The 21,413-nt window shown below is 39.1% G+C and overlaps 2 protein-coding genes across 2 annotated transcripts in view; one reads left to right on the plus strand and one right to left on the minus strand.

Moving 5' to 3' along the window:
• Window positions 1-2,836, plus strand: part of Dlgap5 (DLG associated protein 5) — a 44,483-nt gene extending 41,647 nt beyond the window's left edge. Inside the window, exons 18-19 of the mRNA XM_076848367.2 lie at window positions 704-753; window positions 2,638-2,836. Of these exons, the coding sequence (XP_076704482.2) occupies window positions 704-753; window positions 2,638-2,769 (182 nt within the window). The 3' untranslated portion in view covers window positions 2,770-2,836. The remainder of the gene's footprint in view (window positions 1-703; window positions 754-2,637) is intronic.
• Window positions 2,837-6,516: 3,680 nt separating this feature from the next.
• Window positions 6,517-21,041, minus strand: Lgals3 (galectin 3). The gene is made up of 6 exons (XM_076850470.2): window positions 20,955-21,041; window positions 14,815-14,836; window positions 13,422-13,808; window positions 11,955-12,043; window positions 9,600-9,765; window positions 6,517-6,809 (listed from the first exon to the last, which is right to left on the minus strand). The coding sequence occupies exons 2-6, from the start codon at window positions 14,830-14,832 to the stop codon at window positions 6,654-6,656; spliced, it is 816 nt and encodes a 271-aa protein (XP_076706585.1). The 5' UTR covers window positions 14,833-14,836; window positions 20,955-21,041; the 3' UTR covers window positions 6,517-6,653.
• Window positions 21,042-21,413: the final 372 nt, after the last annotated feature.

The raw sequence follows: 21,413 nt of genomic DNA on the forward strand, positions 1-21,413 counted from the left end.
TCTCCAAACCTGTCTTCAAAATATCCTCTATTTTTTCCTCCCTAATGCCTACTTTTTGTTTGTTTGTTTTTTTGTACTAGAGATTGAACTGAGGGGCACTTAATACTGAGTCACACCCCCATATACTCTTTAACATTTTATTTAGAGAAAGGGTCTTTCTGAGTTGCTTAGGGACTCGCTAATTTGCTGAGGCTGGCTTTAAACTTGCAATTCTAGTGCCTCAGCCTCCCAAGCCACTAGGATTAGAGGTGTGTGCCACTGTGCTCAGCTTATACCTACTTTTGCTCTACAAGAGAAAAAGGGTCTTATGCTTTTGTTACATTATAATGTGTGCCAGTTTCATCAGTTATTTTCATCTGCTACTATGGTTGTGGTCTAGCTGGGACCTAAGATAAAGTAAAATGGTTTAACTATGTCCAGGCATTTAATGTTCTCTACCTGATCTTTGTCAGCATCTTTTAGGTATCCTTAATAAATATTATAAGCATGAGACTGATCAAAGAAGACACTTTTTATGCTGAAATTAAGGATAAGAATATTACTAAGAAATTACTTTAAAAATATAGCATAAAATGATCTATGTTTTTGTCTTAGCATGTGATATACAGACCTTTTCATAGCTTTCAAGTTATTATCCATTTCTAACATCCTTGACTGCAAAAATATTCTTTAAAGTTAAAAATTATTTTTTCTTGTTTCTCAGTACTACTTGATAATAAAAGTGTCTTTACTGAATGCCACCTTCTTGATTCGGTAAGTTTTCGAACTTAAATTTGACAATTCCTTCTATTCTAGATTTGTTTTATAAAATGAGTATTTTCAATTTGTGTGCAAGGCTTAAAATTTGTCTTACTGTTTTTGCTTACTCTGAAATCCATTCATTATTCATTTTCTGAAAATGGAGAAAAAATGTTCTATGTTTATGTACTCTAAAATATAGTATGTTTTAGTATTTAAAGCCTGAGCATTTATTTTCCTTTATGATTTATATATCAAATTTGATATGAAAAAATTAGTTGAAAAAAAAAAATTAGTTGAATACTTGAATGTCTAATAGTGGCTTGGATTATGCTAGGTATTTCTAAATCATGCAAGGAAAATACAAGGTTAATTTCTGCTTATCCAAAACACACAGTGTGGGCAGGGGTATTATCCTGTCTTCAATCATCCTTGGTTATTTGCATCCAATTCTTTTAGATAACTATGTTTATGTCCTTGGTCTTAAAATATGAGAAGTTCATTAAATTGAGTGCCTCCTTTGTGTTCAGATTTGGGCTGCCTTGTGTCTCAGGAGAAGTTGAGTCAGAAGTTGAGCCACAGCATATACCTGTAATCCTAGCAATTTAGGAAACTGAGGCAGGAGGATTGCAAGTTCTAAGTCAGTCTCAGTAACTGGTGAGGCCTTATCTCAAATTAAAACATAGAAAGGGCTAGGGATATGGCTCGGTTGTTAAGCATCCCTGAGTTCAATACCTGGTACCAAGAAAAAGAATTTTCTTCTTGGCCTTTGCTTTCCTTAATCACAAACTGAAACCTAGAGGATCGGGGACTTCAGCATAAGCCAGTTTGTATAAACCTGATTTAATCCTGTTTCCATATCTGAACTCTGGATTATTGGTTCTGATAATATATAAGTAAGTCTAGGAGCTAATAAGTCAAAATATTCAATTTTTTATATTAATATGAATAAGGTACCTAATAGTTATATGTTACCTCATTGATAAATCTTAGTTTTCCTGTGATTTGTTTTCTCAGTTCATAAATGTTAGATATTTAAGTCCACCTGTCTAGTTAGGCCCAAATTATTGTTTGCCCAGTAGTACTATTTAAAACCGAAGTAGCGTTTGAAGGGAAGGAAAAAAGAATCCCAGCAGGATCACACTCTAGTAAAGGGCTTATTAAATATTGTTATATGGTTTAGAATTTGTGGAATCTGCATGAGTGGCCTAAGATATGGTCACAATTTTATTCATCTTGTGTATACTGCCCAATTTATATATGTGTGTGTGTGTGTGTGTGTGTGTGTGTGTGTGTGTGTGTGTATATATATATGTCAACATTTTTATATATATCTATATGTAGATATAGTTATATGTGTATGTGTGTATAACTTTAGGAACAAATTCCCACTTTTGTTTCAATTAAAAAATTATTTGAAGTTAAGTTTACTAGAAAGTAGCAAAGTCATGTTACTAATAATGTAGTATTTTGCACAGGGAAATGTATTGGTTATTAATTGATCTATTAACTAGCCATCTTGAAGATTTACTTGGTAAAACTTTTTTTTAATATGAAATTTTCTATTTTTTAATAATATATATTTTTAGTTGTTGATGGTCGTTTATTTTTATTTATTTATCTTTTTAGTTGTAGATGGACATAATAGCTTTATTTTATTTATTTTTATGTGGTGCTGAGGATCGAACCCAGTACTTCACAAATGCTGGGCAAGTCCTCTACCACTGAGGCATAACCCCAGCCCTGAACCTTTATTTCATTCATTTATTTATATGCAGTGCTGAAAATCAAGCCCAGTGCCTCATACATTGACGCGAATACTCTACCACTAAGCCACAATCTCAGTCCTTGCTAACTCTTGATGGTTACTTTAGTGATTTCTCTAAATTTGTTCTCTAGCCAGGCCTAAACTTCAGTAATCAGGTGGAGAGCCGACATCAAGAACATGCCAGACACATCTCCTTTGGTGGTAATCTCATTACCTTTTCACCTCTAAGGCCCCTCAGTGGAGAAAAACCAGAAGAATTTTGAATTTAAAAATAAATCCAATGCTGTGAAATATTTGTAGACAATTAGAAGTTTGATGAAGATGTATTTGTGTTCACTTCTATTCAATCCATTTATATATTGTCATATAATGTTTTAGTATGTGTTAATCTAAGTGTATTTTAGATATACTATTTCTCAGGGGAAGTGGGAATATTTTGTATATTAACCACATAGAATAAAAGGTATGTTTCACCTTGTGTCTTTTGTCTAAAATGTGTAGGTTTAAAGCTAATTATACTTACTTAGAGCTTATAAAATTTAGTTTAGTTAAAATATTAAATTTTAACCAACATATTTGCATCCTTTTATACTTTCTTCTTAATTTGAACTCTTAAATTTGTTGATGTTAAATAGCTTGGAGTATTACATTTTCCAGCATATACTGAGTCTCTGTAGATGCACTTTCTGGATTCTGAAGTGAGCTTACGTGCTACAGTTTCAAATGGTTAAATTATTAGAGATGCCCATTAAATCCTTGCTTTTTTCTTTTCACTTTCTGCTTGATGAGACAACAGCCATTGCCTTTTTCTCTTGAAGAGAGACTCATATTAATCACAAAATGTGTTTGAAGTATATTCTCTTTTATACATTCTCTTTAACTATAGGATTGTAAAATGCATAGCTACAGAATAGCAGAGCACCAAAAAGACTCAGTAGCTGCAGCTAGTCACCAGGTCTGTTATTTATGTCTGAAAATGAGTTGAGGATTGGAGGCATTTACCAAACAAATAGGAATTTTATGCCTAGCCTTTTAAGATTAGGGGTTTTCAAATGAGAAAAGGAAACATGCTTTCTTTCCCCTACCCTCTGACCCCCAGCACTGGCGATTAAGCCCAGAGGCATGCTACCACTGAGATTATCCTCAGCCCGTTTTATTTTGAGTTAGGGTCTCACTAAATTGCTGAGGCATGTTCCACCATGTACTACTTTTGATGTCAGAGAAAGATGTGTTAGGCTGTGGGAAAGTTGGTACTTATTTACTTACTTATTTTTGCAGTATTGGGGATTGAACCCAGGGGCTCTTTACTACCTAGCTATATCCTTTGGTCTTGCTAAATTCTGAGGCTGACCTTGAACTTGTGATTCCCCTTCTCAGCCTCCTGAGGTGCTGGGATTATAGATGTGCGCCACCACACCCTGCTGAAAGATGGTATTTATTATCAAGCCCAAGTAAGCCCTAAATAAAGGCAGTGTGAGGTGCTGGCTTAGAAGAATATTATAAGAATGCCTCCTCTTCAGTAGATTAGTGAATAATTCAAACAAGCCTTGCAGGAAAAAAGGAAATATACATAAAAATTATGGTTTTTCTAAGGGCCCACAACCATGAACACCTAAAATGTTAATACAGGTTAACTCATGACTATTTAGAATCTATATAGAGCAATATACAACATAATAGTAAAATAACATCTGTTCTCAAGGATAAAGCAGAGAAGAGTAAGTCATTGTCAGCAACAACAAAGAAAAAAAGCAAGATTTTTTAAGGTAGGTTTAATAAGGTATACTTTAGAAAACTTTTACTTGTTTAGGTATTCATAGACCTGAGCCCCTACCAAAACCAAAATGTATATATTCTTTCTTCCTGGCTTGTCTGAATTATACAAATGAGTAATGACTCATACTAGCCTAACAACTAGGAAACTTGTTATTTCCTGGGTTATCAGGTTGATTCTAAACAGTTCAATGACTGCCCCAAGGTCCACATTCCATTCTTATTTTTCTGTCATCTTTTGTGTCAGCTTCTAATCCAAGGCTTGGTCCTGTTGGGGTCTTAAGATGGCTGCTAGTAGCAAGCAGCTATGTCCTTCCCTTTGGCCTGATTAGGCCAACTAATGCCACATTGAAGTTGACTTCAATGACTAATCAGGATTCCTTATTGAGTCTGGAATCATATCTGAATAAAAACATGGCTGGATGAAAACAGGCAACCATCAATGTCTCCTATTATTGGGTTATTGGGCTCTAGACTTACAAGGTATTAGGGAAAATTTTAGAGACAAAATGAAAGAATAACCGGGGGGTGACGAACAACTTGTGTACATTGATACAGCAGGAGTGGGAGCCGTTTATTATAGGACAGGAGCGGTATTTATACATTCCACACAGCTTATCTAATTAACATAAACTCGATACAGCAGTCAACCAATAAGGAATCTCCACACTTAATGGCTCCCTGCTGTTACTTCACAAACCACTCCCTCTGGCATTTTGCCAGGCGCCATCCAGACTTGTTTACAGACTCTAACATTTCTCTGGCAAAATGCCAGGCGCCATCCTGACTTGTTTACAGACCTTAACATAAGAAAACTACTTGAGTAAAATAAGAGCCTTTCTAAAATAGAAAGGAAAATTTCTATTTATTGAGGGCTTACTATTTGACAGCCCTCTTGCAAAATTATTTTGTGTAATGTTATAGTAATGCTACAAGAGATTTTATAGATAAAGGAACCAAGGCCCAGAGAATTTAAGTAATTTTGTATAAACCACATTTTTTTCCCCTCTAAAGCTATGCTCTTCCATTGAATCTCATAAGTAGGACAGTCAACACTAAAACATTAAGATAAGGAATTTACATAGTTTTTGAAATATGCTGTGTATATGTTGTCCAAATCCCTCTTTAGGATCCAAAGAACTATACCACTGGCCCACAGCCCTCAGCTTGTCTACTTCCTCATCTGAGGACAGCCATTGCACCCAAGGTCACACCATTTCTCCTGTGTCTTGTATTTAGTGCTTAGTGATTGACTGAACTGGGGATGTAAAGGCCTCGCTCCCTTAAAACTTCAGAATGCCCCCAAGGGCATTAGACATTGCTGTTGAACTCCCTCTACCCGATCATGTTCTTGTCCCACATGTATTGATTCTAAGTGTCTTCCATCACAAACCTTGTATTCTACTCTGCTTCCCAGGACACCTACCCTGTGATAATTACTAATTTAAAGTATTTAAGAAGATGATATTATCGAAATAATAATAGATAAAATAATGGTTTTCTGTAAGCTGAAGTAGTGAGAACTCATCCAGTTCCAAAATTTTTTGAATCTTCGGTTTTACTAGTAATAAGGAAGGGTAGAAAACATAAGAATATTCACATGGGAACAATTAAATTTTGCAAACTAAGATTTTTTTTTTTTCTTCAAATCTGAAAATTTTAAAAAAACCAAGACATGGAGATAGTCTCATTCTTTACAAGAGATAAAAAGGATTAAAAAACAGTCAAAAGAAAATGTAGTCATGTGCAACATAATGACATTTTGGTCAGTGATAGTCTGAGATCTTGTGGCCCAAAAGATCATGATGAAGATGAATAATTTGGATTGCCTAGTGACTTAGCCCTTGAAATGGAGCACACCCTATTACTTGTTTGTGGTGATGCTAGTGTAAACAAACCTGCACTGCCAATTGTATAAAAGTATAGTATACTCAATTATGCATACTACATAATACTTTATAATAAGCAACTTTGTTAGATTCGTTTTTACTTTCTATTGTTATTTTTTGAGTATATTCCTTCTACTTGTTAAAAAAAAAAAAGGCCACTATAAGGCAATATGTGGGGTTAACACAACAACCTCAAGTGCCTCATATTTACCGCGTTTCTTTCTCTTAAGTACATTAGCAAATATAGAAAACTCAGGAGCCCCTAAGGCAGTATTAATACTGCTATGTATTTTTCCACTGTACATTATCTTTAATAAACTCCAATTAAATGACATGTAAGACAGGTAATTTAGCGTAAGAATATTTATTAAATGGATGCTTACAAGAAGGCTATTGGTGAATAAAGGTAAAATTTTTCATATGAAGCCTTTAAATGTGTAAAATTTAGACTCAATTTTATTTTTAAAGTATCTGCCCCTTCCAGATTATATCATAGCATGTGAAGCACTGGTGAGGTTTATGTCACCAGAAATTCCCAGTTTGCTGATTTCCCTGAGATTTTTCATCCGATGATTGTACTGTAGCAAGTGAGCGTCATTGACTGCAACCTTGAAGTGGTCAAGCTCAACCAGGACTTGTATCTGAAAAGGCACACACACAAATTGTCATGTGAGGTCATACTTATGTTAATTAGTGCAGTTTAGCCATTCCATGATGTGTGCATATTTCAAAACATGTGCATGAGAGACAAAGAGATAGTTTTTGTCAATTTGAAATAAGAGGAATTTGAAATAATTTCAAACAAGTATAGCCTGAACTCAGGATGTTCAACATGTCATCTTTATCATTTGTAGACCCAATTAAGAAGATCCAGAGTTGCTGGGGTTGTGGCTCAGTGGTAGAGTGTTTGCCTTGCACATGTGAGGTACTGGGTTCGATCCTCAACACCACATAAAAATAAAAAAATAGATATTGTGTCCATCTATAACTAAAAAAAAATGTATTTAAAAAAAATAGAAAAGATCCAGAGAAAGTAACTTTACAATAAAAATAAGTTCCAGATTATTTAAACAAAAAAGACAAAGCAACAAAATTGTTAGAAGAGCCTAAGTGAAACCATAAAGGGCAAGATACATAATTTGCCTACATTAAACTTTTTAAGGTTTTGTAGCACTTATAAAGAAAGACAGCCAGGCACAGGGGTGCATGCTTATAATCTCAGTGGCTCAGGAGGCTGAGACAGGAAGATAGAGAGTTCAAAGTCAGCCTCAGCAAAAGCAAGATACTAACTCGGTGAGACCCTGTCTCTAAATAAAATACAAAATAGGGCTGGGGATGTGGCTCAGTAGTCGAGTGCCCCCAAGTGTAATCCTTGGTAGCAAAAAAATAAATAAATAAAAAGTAAACACTATAGTAGGAATCCCTTAACCAGTTTGGTAGGGTTAGGGGAAACTCAAATGATAGATATGCAATCTCACATCCTTTTGTAATCAGTAATTTGACAATGCCTTATCCAAATTTTAAACGTGTATATTCTTTGAATAAAGTCATTGTAGGAAAGAAAGATGTATATGTAAGGGTAGTTATTACAGTATTTTGGTTAAATATTTTCAGGTTTATTCTTTAGCATATTTCCATAGTCCAGATATTCATCAGTAGGGTACTGGTAAAATTCTCACTTATTTAAATAATGAACTACTAGTAAGTAATAATATTGTGAAATGGAAAGCTGTCTACCACATATAGACTGTGATCCTTGTCCCTGACCTTGATCTTACAGTCTAGCCATTTTTATTTACTACAATCCTAACTCAGTGCTTCAGACTTTATAAATATTTGTTGAAGCAGTTACTTAAAAATGTGAGCCAAGCATAGTGGCACACACCTGTAATCCCAGCAACCAGGAGGCTGAGGCAGGAGGATCAAAAGTTCAAAGCCAATAAAGAAATATGAAATTATGAAAAATTACAGGAAAATGGATAGAACTAGAGACCACTATGTTAAGAGAAATAAACTCAGAAGGTTAAGGGTTGTAATTTTTCTCTCATGCAAAGCTGGAGAGGGAAAAAAAAAAAAGGAAAAACAGTGTGAATCTCATAAAAATCAAAGGGAGATGAGTAGAAGAAAGGGAGCAAGGTGTGGGTGTCGGGGATGGAGGAGAAGTTCTAAGGGAGTGATTGTCCAAATTATATTTTTATAGTGTGTATTGTGTGCATGTACAAATATGTAACAACAAACCCCATCAGTACACAATACAATTATAATGCACTTATAAAAAATGGAAAAATGTTGAAGTCCAGACTGGGCAACTTAGCTTGTCCCTGTCTCAAAATATAGGGCTGGGGATGTAGCCCAGTGGTACCACACCCCTGGGCTCAATCCCAAGTACTGCATAAATAAATATTGAAAATGTGTTGTATTGGGCTAGGGTTGTAGCTCACGGGTAGAGCACATATGAGGCACTGGGTTCGATCCCTAGCACTACGTAAAATACTGAAATGACACCAAATTTAATCCTCTGTGAGGATAGGAGACTTTTTAAGTTAAACATCTACAAATTTTTATTTTCATAAAACATGTATATTGATATTTATTTATTTGGTACTGGGGATTGATTCCGAGCATTTAACCACTGAGCCACATCCTCATTCCTTTTTTTATTTTTTATTTTGAAACAGGGTCTCAGTAAGTTGTTCATGGCCTTGCTAATTGATGAGGCTGGCTTTGAACTTGTGATCCTCCTGCCTCAGCCTCCTGAGTCACTGGGATTACAGGCATGCATCACTATACCCAGCTAAGCATATTGATTTTTAGAATTAAAAAAGAACATTTCTTTTCTTCTTTTCTTTCTTTTGTTTTTTTTTTTGTTTGTTTGTTTTTGTTTTTGTTTTTTTGTTTTTCCTTTTGGTACTGCAGGTTGAGAGAACCTGAGGTACCCAGGGGTGCTTGACCACTGAGCTACATCCCTAGCCCTTTTGTTTTATATTTTATTAGAGACAGGGTCTCACTAAGTTGCTGTGACTGGCTTTGAACTCTTGATCCTTCTGCCTCAGCCTCCTGAGCCACTGGGATTACAGGCATGTGCCACCACACATGGTGAACATTTCCTTTGGATTTTATGCCAACCATATTGTTTTAGGGAAATAACTGACATAAAGACTTTCTGCCATTTTTTATTAATTTCTAGAAAATCTTTAGCTTGCAGTGAGGGTGGGTGGCAACTGTGATGATTGTGAAATGCCTTCAAGGAATTAGGGAATGTCTCACTCTCAGCCATTTTCTTAGCCTGCAAAGTCTAAAGGTAGGGAGGAGACAGGCTGGTTTGGTGCCTCAGGACAGCTGGTAAAAATTCATTTCAATGTGCTGTGGCTTTAGAGTGACTCCCCATGACAAATACATATTATTAATATATAATAGTAGCAACCACTTACTTTGAATGGTTTACCACTTTCAAATGGGAAAATGGTCTGTCTTTCCTCCTTTCCCCATGTATTATCCAGCTTTGTATTGCACACAATGACTTTCCTGTTGTTTTCATTGAAACGTGGGTTAAAGTGGAAGGCAACATCATTCCCTCTCTTGAAGTCTAAAGCAATTCTGTTTTAAACCAAAGACCAGAGTTATTAAAGTGATCAAAATTGCATTTTTTTTATCAAGTGAAGAGCATATAAGTTTCTAAAAAGCCAATTATTTCATAATACATAGGAAATTTTTCTGAATAGAAGCAAACAAGCCAGAGAATGGGTTCAAACTAGGAAGTACACTAATCCCCAAATTTATTTACTGTCAAAATCTTAAAGTCAGCAAGGCATGTGTGTGTGTGTATATTACCTTAGTGTCCTTGGTCCCATGTTCCCATTCATTTGTAATCCCCTCCTTACAGACTCATTCATGAAAACCCTTTAGGGTTTCCTTATACAGGTTTAGAACCACTTTGAAAACACTGTGCCTGAATAGATAATATTAGTTCTCTCTTACCTGCCCTGCCAGGTTGCTTCTAATACTTGTTAAAGGCAAGTCAGCTAAAATACCTGGCTTCCTTGTGGTTAGTCAGAAACCTACTTCCTCTAAAACAGCAAGAATGATATACTGTAGTTGCTAAATTGTAAAGCTATGACAAAAAAACAACGTTGCATACTCCATGATGAAAGGTGGAACTAATGAAAGTGCTAGTTGAACTTTTGAACTCTTTTCCTACTTAGATGGTAATGCAAATACAAGTCCCTTTATTAAAAGATCAAGCCTACTCCTGAGTTTTTCAAGGTTTTTCCATAGAGCATCAGGAATCAGCTGGTGTTTTTAAATAGGTTTGTGCTCTAGATTGATGGATTCTCTGGGAATTTTGAATCCCTCAGCCAGTCACATTCAACCACAATTTACAATATTAAACTCACAAGGGAAAATGGCAATAGAATTTGTATTTGACTAAATATTCAATGGCTCTGTTTTCAGTGAAAAGGAAGATACTGTCAACTCTGTCAAGCACTTTTTTTTTCATGTAGTTCCACACAGAATTTGCAGGACCAAGCTACAATTTTTTTTTCATTTACTGCCATTAACCATTTTAATCAGAATCAGTTTTGATCAACCATGGTCTCAGTATACATCTCTAGTATTACTGCAACTAAACTTCCCATTGCAATGACTAACTGAAGCAAGGACACTGTGTGCTTCTCTGTGTTTGGGGTTACTGGAGGAGGAAAACAGATACCAACAAATCATGGGTACCACATGCACAGGATAAGGTGTGCTAGACTCTGTTACCTTGGGAAGCAACATGTATAAGGACATAGGCATACAGTAATTTACTGCCAAACAAGTTTCTTTGTGTGAGGAAAGGTTGACCTTAGAGATGCTGTCTAGGTGTGTAAAAGAAAGATTGGCTTAGGGCTAGGGTTAGGGTTACTTCCATGCAGAATCAGAGGAGGCTGGTTGGAGGAAAAACCAGGGGACTATGTGAATGTAAAATTACCCAATTAGAACATGTGCTCATCTGGTGACAGGATGTGGCTTTCATTGATTCCCCAACAATAAATTGACAGATAACTCAGGTTATTTATGGATAAATAAATAATCTTCTTGAAGAAGCCTGTGACATGATTTGAATGCATACCTTTTGTGTACTGCCTGTAAGACTCAGACACAGCTCACCAATGGCTGGAGGAGCTTTAATGGCACTAACTTCAGGGACAGGTATAGGGGATGGCTTTAGGACCTTTTCAGCCTCTTCATACTGTATATAAGTTTAACCAGCACCAGTGGTGACAACCAGGGCCAGGCAGCCATGGCAACCATAAATCAGCATGAATTTTCCTAAATTAGCTCAATAAAACCTTACTCCATCCTAGCCTACCTCAGTCAAACCAGTTCCAATGACAAAGGTTGATTTATTTTGGTGAAGTTGTCAATGGATAGAATCTTTTCAAACCTTTTAACAGTATTTACTCAGAAGACTGAGGTTCCCAGGCTTGCCACTTATCTATAGGACATGAGCATAGGTTTTATTTGTAAAAGAGGTAGCATTGTTCCTTGTCCTGCCTTTAACTGTGAAAATTAAATGATACAATGAATACCAAAACACAGATTGGGGTGTATTACCATTTACAGTGAATGACCCTGACACTTAAAAAAAAATTATTTGGGAACATATATTGAATATGAGGTAATCCCATATGACGGTATAGCCAAGATCCTGAACATATAATTTTGGAAATATCATTAAAATTTAGAATATATCATTCTATATTCAAAAATGAATCAACAGATAGGTCAAGTTGCCTCTTTACCTGTTTGCATTGGGCTTCACAGTACCCATAATTGTTATCAGCATGCGAGGCATGACTCCTCCTGGCAGGGGCAGCTCATAAGGCACAGTCTGGGAAAGAACAAGTATATGTGTGTCAACAGTCATTTTTCTTGGGAAAAGGAAAAAATATAGCTAAAGTTTAGTCACAATTAGTATTTGTGAACAATACAGACCCAGTTTAGGCCATCTCTTTTGACTTTCAGGCTGCCTTGCCCAGGGGCTAGAGAAATAAGCTTCCCTCTTAGAACACTCCGAGGGCTATTTCAATCCACACCTCATTCACACAGACTATTTTCTGGAAAAGCTTAAGTTCTGTCTGTGGGATGAACACTTATACAGTTCATTCTACAGATGTGTATTCTCCATCCATGTTCAAGATGCCATGAATATCCCTGAAACTCAATCTGTGGCCTCTTCTCTTTCCCTTTATAACATTTTCCCCTGGGTTCAACTACCACATGAAGCTTTCACCTCTAGCCTGATCTTCACTAGCCCTGCATTTCCTCCTACCTGGCATTACTACTAGAGCCTCAAGTCCAGCAAGTGTGAACCGAAAGTGTCTCCCTGGCCTTCTCCAATCCATCAGTTTCTCTTCCTGAGTTCCCAGTTGGGGCTCAAAGCTTTGCTGATGTTCTAGTTGTCCAGCCTTGAAAGCCAGAGTCCTGACTCCTAAGACTTAATAGGTCCTGGAAGCTCTTCTCTGCAATCTCTCATATATGCCTGTCTCCAAAGCCTTCAAGTCTCCTCCTGCCTGCTCTTCACTGACCCTGTGCCAGGCACTGCCCGGTACTACCCACTGTCCCCACATCTTCTCCAAAGTCATGAAATGGTCACATCCAACATTGTTGGATAGCTCTTTCTTCATCTTTATATCTTCTCTTTCAATTAGACTATCAATTTGCAAGGGAAATATTCATGACTGAGTATACCTGGATTCCCTGAGTTATATATTCATTTGGAACTCACTTGTGAAAATGTATTTTAATCTGCATGAAAATTCAAACCTTATATCAGAATCATCTTTAAGAGGTTTTTCAAAAACAGATTACCTTGGTTCCCCTACATGTTCCTTCAGTGACCCTGGGCAAATTATATAACTTTTTCTTTGCCCCATTTCATCATGCATAAAATGGGGGTAATAACAGTATGGTATGGGGTGGTTTGGGGGTTAAATAATATAGATGCATACTAATGGCATGGCATTCTTTCTCATTACTACAATCCTAACTTGATTTATGTTAAAAGCAGCTTTATAATGCCTTAAAAAAGTGTTTTACCTTCACTTTATACTAACAGTACAAAATAAATGCAATATGAACACTTGTTTTTTTCTACCAAATCAACACACACCACTAGCTGGTTTTCAGAATGTGACTGTAAGCTGAAGGTATAAAGTTTCCCTGAGCCCTCTGCACATCAATTCCATGACAGAGTTACTCCATCTTACCAGTGGTCCAGCAGGGGTGCCATAGGGGCCAGCAGCAGGGTAGGCTCCAGGAGCACTTGGCTGTCCTGGAGGTGGGTAGGCCCCAGGCCCACCTGGTTGCCCTGGGTAGGCTCCAGGTGCCTGAGGTCCAGGGTAAGGTCCAGGTGCAGTTGGGCCAGGGTAGGCACCAGGAGGTGCCTGTCCAGGATAGGGCCCCGGAGGTGTCTGCCCTGGGTAGGCTCCAGGTGGTGCCTGTCCAGGGTAGGGCCCTGGAGGTGCCTGCCCCGGATAGGCCCCAGGATAAGAGGCTCCTGGGTAGCCCCCTGCTCCAGCCCCAGGCTGGTTCCCCCATGCACCAGGCCATCCTTGAGGGTTTGGGTTTCCAGACCCAGATAAGGCATCATTAAGCTGAAAAGAAAGACATAAACAATTACAAGATACAAAATATTCATGAAAACAGATTTTTCAGAAAAACAAGCATGTGATCTAAGAAGTAGAGAAATATGGGAAAGGTACAAAATTAATATCAATAAGTTTTCCCCATCTATTAATAGTTTTGAGTTCCAAAGACTAAAATTAGACGTTGGGATTCTATATGTTTCTTCACTTTTTCTAGCCACCCATCATCTCAGTTTTTTGTAATTTGCTGAAGTCAAGAGGTAGCTCTACAAACACATGCTTTTTTCTTTATTTTATGTATGTATGTATATATGTCTGTATTTGTTTACTGCAGTACTGGGGATCAAACCCAGAGCCTGGGGCACAAGAGGCAAGTATAAGTATAGTATTTCTTTTTTTTTTTTTCATTTTAAAAAAGAGAGAGAGAGTTGTTTTTTTTTTTTTTTTTTTTGAGAGAGAGTTTTTTAATATTTATTTTTTAGTTCTCGGCGGACACAACATCTTTGTTAGTATGTGGTGCTGAGGATCGAACCCAGGCTGCACGCATGCCAGGCGAGCACACTACCGCCTGAGCCACATCCCCCGCAAGTATAGTATTTCACCACTGAGCTACATCCTCTGCACCACCACCCTTTATTTATTTACTGATTGATTGATTGAGACAGGATTTTGTTAAGTTGCCAGGATGGCCTGAAACTTTTGATAATCTTGTATCAGTCTCTGGAGCACAAGCTTTTGAATCAACATGAGAAACCAATCTCAAACATGGGGATGCTCAGATTGGGCTGCACTTCCTGCTGCTTCCAGCAGAGTGAGTGACTGTTGCAGACTCACAGGCTTCTCTGCCTGGCTTTCTTCCCCCAAACTGCTGCTGAAAAAACAAGACTTCAGCTAACAGGCCCTCAGTGGAAACCGTGTAGTCGGACAGTGAGAAGGGAAAGTCTGGTGGTAAAAATGAAACGCTACACCTATGTGAATGTGTATGAAGCTAAGAAAACTGACATGAAGCACTTACCGAAAAACTGTCTGCCATTTTCCTGAGGAGAAAAGAGAGAGAGAGTGTGTTGTTATCACTGGATTCACTAATTTCCCTAAGATTTAACTTCCTGAATACTTCATGGGCAGTTCTACTCAATCTATAGGTATATTGCCTAAGTCAACAGTGCCAAACCATAAAAACAGTAATGGGTGGAGATGCTTTCCAGCTACATTACTAAACCCTATTTACTCGAATTCAAACTTGGATCACATTAGCTTGTGTTCTGAAATCTGAGAGTAAGAGGACATACAATGCACGAGGGAGAAGGAGCAGGAAGAAAATGTTCTGCCTTTTTTCTAGGTAAATAATTAAAATAGTCATGGTTTGTCCTGAGCCTCCTTCACTCTCCTTTGTGCCCTCTCTCCACTACCCCTCACAAAGGGCTCAGTTGTTGGTATGACTTAAGTCCCCTTTTCTTCTGACAGCCCCACACCCTAGTGAGATCTGAAAAACAGCTCTACCTGCTGCTTGATTATTTATTCCATCACTGGAGCACACTGATGCCTGCTCCAGGTCAGGTACTGTGCAGGCTCCTGACTGGATGTTCAGATGAACAGGCCAGGATCTGTATGGCAAAGGGCCCACAGTCCAGCTGGGCAGGCAGACGTAGGCAAATACAAGAGAATAAGTGATCCATGCTGTCAGACCATATGCTGTGGGAATGCAAACCTGGGAAGCTAACTTCGGAGCAGGGAAGGGAACGTAGTATTTGAACTAAGCCTTGAAGGATAGTGACATTTATTTGGAAGTGCTTTTTTCTTTTCTTTTTTCCAAGGTACGTGTATTCCAAATAAAATCTTGGGCACTATAACAAACCAAGGTGAAGAAACTCAACAAAACAATGTGGAGAAAAACATTTTGGGGGCTGGGGATGTGGCTCAAGCGGTAGCGCGTCCGCGCTCGCCTGGCATGCATGCGGCCTGGGTTTGATCCTCAGCACCACATACAAACAAAGATGTTATGTCTGCCGAAAACTAAAAAAAAAAATAAATAAATATTAAAAAATTCTCTCTCTCTAAAAAAACAGAAAAACATTTTGGAGTGGGAACTGTCAAACAAGGTTTGTCATGCTCAAAGCTGCCACAGGGCTGGAGAAAATTTACTGTTCCCTCCTGCTCCTTCCCCTGAACCAAGTCTCCAAAAGCACAAGGTGCTCCACACCTGCTCCTGCTATAGCTGCTTCCATTCTGCAGGGCAGTTGAAGGGTAGCCCAGAACCCCTGCATCCTGGGTGACTTCTTTCTAAGCTCAGGATAAACTGTGTCATAGTCAAAATTACCCAGACTTGTAAACAACTAGAATCTCTTCTTCCTTTATTTGTTTACTTGTGTTAATTACTCATTTTAAAGAAATGACATGGTCCCAAAAGGGATTCAGTAAATGACAACTACATGATAGGTCCTAAAAATGTGTAATATTAAAATTCTCTGCAAAAAAAAAAAAAAAGGCATAGCTCCTCCTAGGACTTAATATATACTTCATTTACATACACAAGATGTATTTATACGACTGTTATTTATATCACTCTCAAACATTACCTTTTACTAATTTTTTTCCCATCTCTTTTACCCTGGTTATTCTCCAACTTATTTAGAATCAGGTTACAACCATGCCCATGGTGGAAAACTACCAGCAGTTTGACAGGAAAATCACAGTGACTCCTAGAACTTAATATTCCTTCCCCACCCTGTATTTCCTATTGAACATAAACTTCTAGAGCAAAAGTGGGAAGCTCCTATGCTTGGGTGCCTTTCCCCACAAGACTGTCACAATACTGTATAGGAAACTGTGCTGCCACCACAGGAGGAACTTGAGGGAAGAGTGGTTACAGAAAAGAAAAAGAAAGCAAATTACTTAAGAAAATAAAGCCTCTCTCATTTTGGACACTGGTAGAAAACAATCTTGAACTTCAAGGTGGGCAGAGAGCTTAGCATCCTTTGATCGCACACCCTTTTCCACCCATGAACAATGTACCAAAGACTCAGCAATAATTTTTATAAGCATTTGGTTTCTTTGAAATGTCCTCACTGCACAGGAACTTATGTTCAATCTCATATTACTGTCACTTCAGGTAGACATTTTGTGGCACAGTGTGATCCTGTGCATTTAGGCTATTTAGCCACATTTCTGGCTTCGATCCATAAGATGTCAGTAGCACACCACCCTACAACTTGTAATATCCCAAAGTGTCTTCAGACCTTGCCAAATATCCCTTTGGGCAAAGCCATGCCTAGCTGAGAACCACCAATCTAGACTGTCAGCATTCGAATCCCTATGTAAATGTACATACATCAATAAAAACCAACCAGGGAGTTTCATTGGCACAAATTAAAGTTTCTGTTGGTATCATGTGCTTCATAGGTGCCTTATTAATATAACTCTGATCAAATTAAGATGACTGTAAAGACTGATGAAGTCCAGAAACTCAAAGGGGCCATTTCCATACTTAGCATTTATTCCACCCAAAACCTGCTCAAATCTGTTTAGTTTATTTTCCAATCTGACCAAATGCAATTTGAGGAACAAAACAGAGTTCACTGTATTTTCACTGTGTTTCACATATGCCTTGGATGACAGTTTGGACTGTGTTGTGACACATTCCTCTGACACATTAGAATAATGACACTGCATTTGTGTGGGGCTTCTCAGAATGCAAAGCATTTTCCACATACCTTATCTATTTGATTCTGTTAATCTCATGAGAATTACAGGAAGAAATTAACATTCCCACTGTAAAGCAAGGAAACAGGTCTACAGAGTCAACCTGTCATTGACAGGTCAGGAACCAGGGCCCAAGTCTCCTGACTCCTAATTTAGGCTCATTCTACACTAATTCAAAACCTTGCACCTTGAAACTTTATAGATGTTTGAAAGTATTAATGACTTCACCAAGAAATTAATTCTCTGGTCTATTCATCCAGAACTACAGAGCATGCTGAAATTCTAATTGAACTGAAAACAAGATTGTGTTTTTGTCAGAAAACTAACTGGATGACTAATTCAGCACACAGTAATATTTAATAAAAGGATGCCATTTTGCATAGTCACTGTGCTAATTATATCCACACTTTAATCAATAAGTTGTACTTTTCCAAAAACTAGTTATGCACTATTTGGTTTATGCCAACTCCCAACCATTCAGATCTCCTATTTGAAAATGGTTATAACTGGGGCTGGGGATGTGGCTCAAGTGGTAGCATGCTCGCCTGATATGCGTGCGTCCCGGGTTCAATCCCCAGCACCACATACAAACAAAGATGTTGTGTCCGCTGAAAACTAAAAAATATTAAAATTCTCTCTAAAAAAAAAAAAGAAACTGGTTATAACTGGTGTTCTTCTGAAGTCAAGATTAGTAACATCAGAACTTAGGGAGGGGGAAAAAAGGATCTCTTATTACAAGTATTTTCCTTGTCTAGAAAATTTCTTTTTTTTTTAAGGTGAGTAGTTTATAAAGAGAGATGCATACGATCAAATGTTTTAAAAAAAATCTTCCTACTCTGCAGAAGTATAGATATGTGAACTCCATCCTGGTTCTTCTAGTCTCAGAGAATTTTGAGGTGCAGGGGAGTAGAGGGAACTTTATCTAAGATGAACAATTACAGAAATATTACCTGGATCTCCACATTTGAAAATACCAACAGTAAGAAGCTCAGTATAATTTTGGAATAAGAAATTTAAACATGAGTCAGAATACAGACCGTTTTAATTAGCTGTTAATTGGTAGGTCTTCCCTTTAATAAAGAGTAGTTAGTCACTGCACATTACTCTTCTAGGCCCACTAGCAATCAATCCAGTTGTCCGGGTTCCCAGGAACACTTAAAATTTCTCCTCATAAGGTTCCTGTCTGCTCCTTTAGTGGCACTCAGTGAGACCTTGTCTCTAAGTAAAATACAAAATAGGGCTGGGAATGTGGCTCAGTGGTTGAGTGCCTCTGAGTTCAATGCCCAGTACACACCCAACCAAAAAAATTTAAAATAAAAGCTCCTGTCTTTTAAAAAGCTGTAATGAAGTAGACTTTGGAGGTATTTCCTCAGAGCTCCCAGGCATTCCCAACTCTCCTAGAACCCACATGAGGCTGTCTACCTCCTGCCCTTGCTGAGACTGAGTGGGTAACTCTGAGATGCTGAGTTAGGAGAGAGAAGACCTGCCCTTTCCTAAGGTTTCTTTCTCATCATAGTTCCTGAGCACCAAGGAAGGTAAAGTTACTTTGTGCTTCTCAGTTACTGATTTTTTTCCCCCTTTGGAAAAGCTGGAGAGCAGTCAATGGCAAACACATGACCCTTAGTCACCAGCAAACTTGAAGCATACAGCATGCATTATCCTCTTCAGTTAGCCACTCAATTTAATGAGAAGAACCAGTTCTGGCACTAAGAGCCTGTGTCTTAAACAATCACAGGAAAGAAAAGCAAGGTTGTGGATGAGTTACTGGTAGTTTCAGGTACATAAGTACTTACAAGTCAATTGGTAGGAAGGTCGACATTAGATTCTCAAGTTATACTTTATGAATATAGGTTTCTCTTGCAGTGACGATTTCAAGTCTGGCTAATGAAGATTTCAAGCAATAAAGGTTCTAGGTTCAGCTTTGTGTGTAACTTAGATTTTTCTAAGCTCCAAACATTCAAAGGCCCATCCATCAAACTGATAAGTGCTCATTTCAAATGTAACCTTCCAAATTATGAATTTAGGAAATAGCTCCAATTCCCCTAAGATCAAGGAGAATGCATGACCATCCTTGGAATGAAAGATTCTACTTTAAAAGGACTCAAAATCAATATCTAGGAAGGAGACTGTTAATGGCAGAAAAGTAAATCATCATTATTAAATTTTAATTTTCATGGAAACACATAGTTTCCTAACATGAAAAGTTTATGAAATTGAGGCAAGCAAGTTACAAATTTGTTAGTTGGTGAAAGTTTTTTTCATGCTCTGGGCCCACCTATGTGTTTAATTTTATCATTATCATTTTTGTGAGAGTTAACTCAACCTAACTTCCATTCCTTTCCAGGATTCTGGAAACAGACTGAGGTCCAGGTATTCTCATTGTCTAGCAACCCAACTCCAAGGAGTCACTTTACAAATATTCCACAGTGTCTGCAATAGGTATCCATGTCCCTAAGGACTGAGCTGACACATAAGTCACAGACCTTAATTCATGTCTCCCTTACTCCCTGGCATTAAGTACCTACTCCTCAGAATGCAAGCAGTTTAAGTTTTCAGATGAGCAAATAATAATTCAGAATAAATCCTCACACATATTTTATAAGCCCCCAGCTAGACTTTTGCACCCCGGAACCCAATATCTTGCCACACCCAACACATCCTCAGCACCCTTTTGAGATGATTATTGCCCATATTAGCCAGTCTGAGCAGGGATGAGTCACTTGATTTAACAAACACTTAAAGGTTTCAGTCTTTGCTAAGTCAGGCACATATCCACTTGGGCTTTGGGGCAGCACCATTTTCTGTGGGGTCAGCTTTCAAAGAGAGGCTGCAGGCCTTGCCACTGCTGGAAGAACTCATTTGCATCCACAGCAATATCTCCTGCAGATGAAAGCTCAGCAGATGCCCCAAAGTGGCCTGGTCAGCCAAGTCAGCCAAGTCAGGGGTCCCACAAGACCTACAGAGCCCCCAGGAAGGTACCTCATGCACTGGGAAGGGAGAGCTTGTTCCTAACACCAAGCTAGAAGGAGCTGTTCAGCTTGATGATCCATCGCACCCACCACTCCCTCGCGCTGGGACCTAGCGGACTGGCAGGCGGCTCATTGTGGGTTAGGGCTTACTCTACACGCAAAGCACGGCTGGCATAGGGTGGGACTGTAGCTTCCGCTGTGCGGCAGCGCAGAGAGTGCCCAGTGCCTGACGTCCTCACTGCCCCAGGGCTAGGTGTATGCGAGTCCAGTAGGGAGTTGCTAACTTTCCCCGGTCTCAGACCCCGGAAGAATCAACAGTTATGGATCGGTGCCCAGAACTATGCCCACGCTCGGCTCGGGGCTGGCATAGCGCGGGCTGCCCGGCTCTCCACGCTCGCCGGTCCCAGCAGCCAAGCCCCGTGAGCGCTCCCGAGCCTCTGCCCTGTGGGCAGGTGCGGTCTCCCGCGCCCACGCAGCTCACACTTGCCTGGCGTCTCTCTCGCTCTCTCCGGGTGGCTCCTGGCGAGGTGGTGCGGGCGCTGGCGGCGGGGCGGTGGCTCTGCCTTCAAATACCTCTGGCCCGCCTGGCCCGCCCTCCCGGGGCGGAGCAGTGCCCCGGCGCACCCCGGCCTCTCCCAGGGGATGGGAGGACCAGCCCTGCGCCCACAGGACAAACAGAGCCGCCGCTCCAGGGGCGCGCTCTTGACACCGGGAGGAGAGAGGCCGCGGGGACCCTACCTCTCTCCCTATCACCCGATTCCTAAGAGGAACATCCCTTAACTACGCGAAGCTGCTCTTAGTGCGTGCTGCTTTGGGAGGTTCTGCTTGCTCGTTGTAACCCTATTGACTTATTTTCCGTCCAGGCGCAGGCAATCTCATCCCGTTTCCATTTCCTTTACCCGAAGCCTACCCCAGAAGGGCAAGGTGACTTGTGTCCTGAGGTGGG

Source organism: Callospermophilus lateralis, chromosome 3 (assembly GCF_048772815.1).
Source record: "Callospermophilus lateralis isolate mCalLat2 chromosome 3, mCalLat2.hap1, whole genome shotgun sequence".
Taxonomy (NCBI): domain Eukaryota; kingdom Metazoa; phylum Chordata; class Mammalia; order Rodentia; family Sciuridae; genus Callospermophilus; species Callospermophilus lateralis.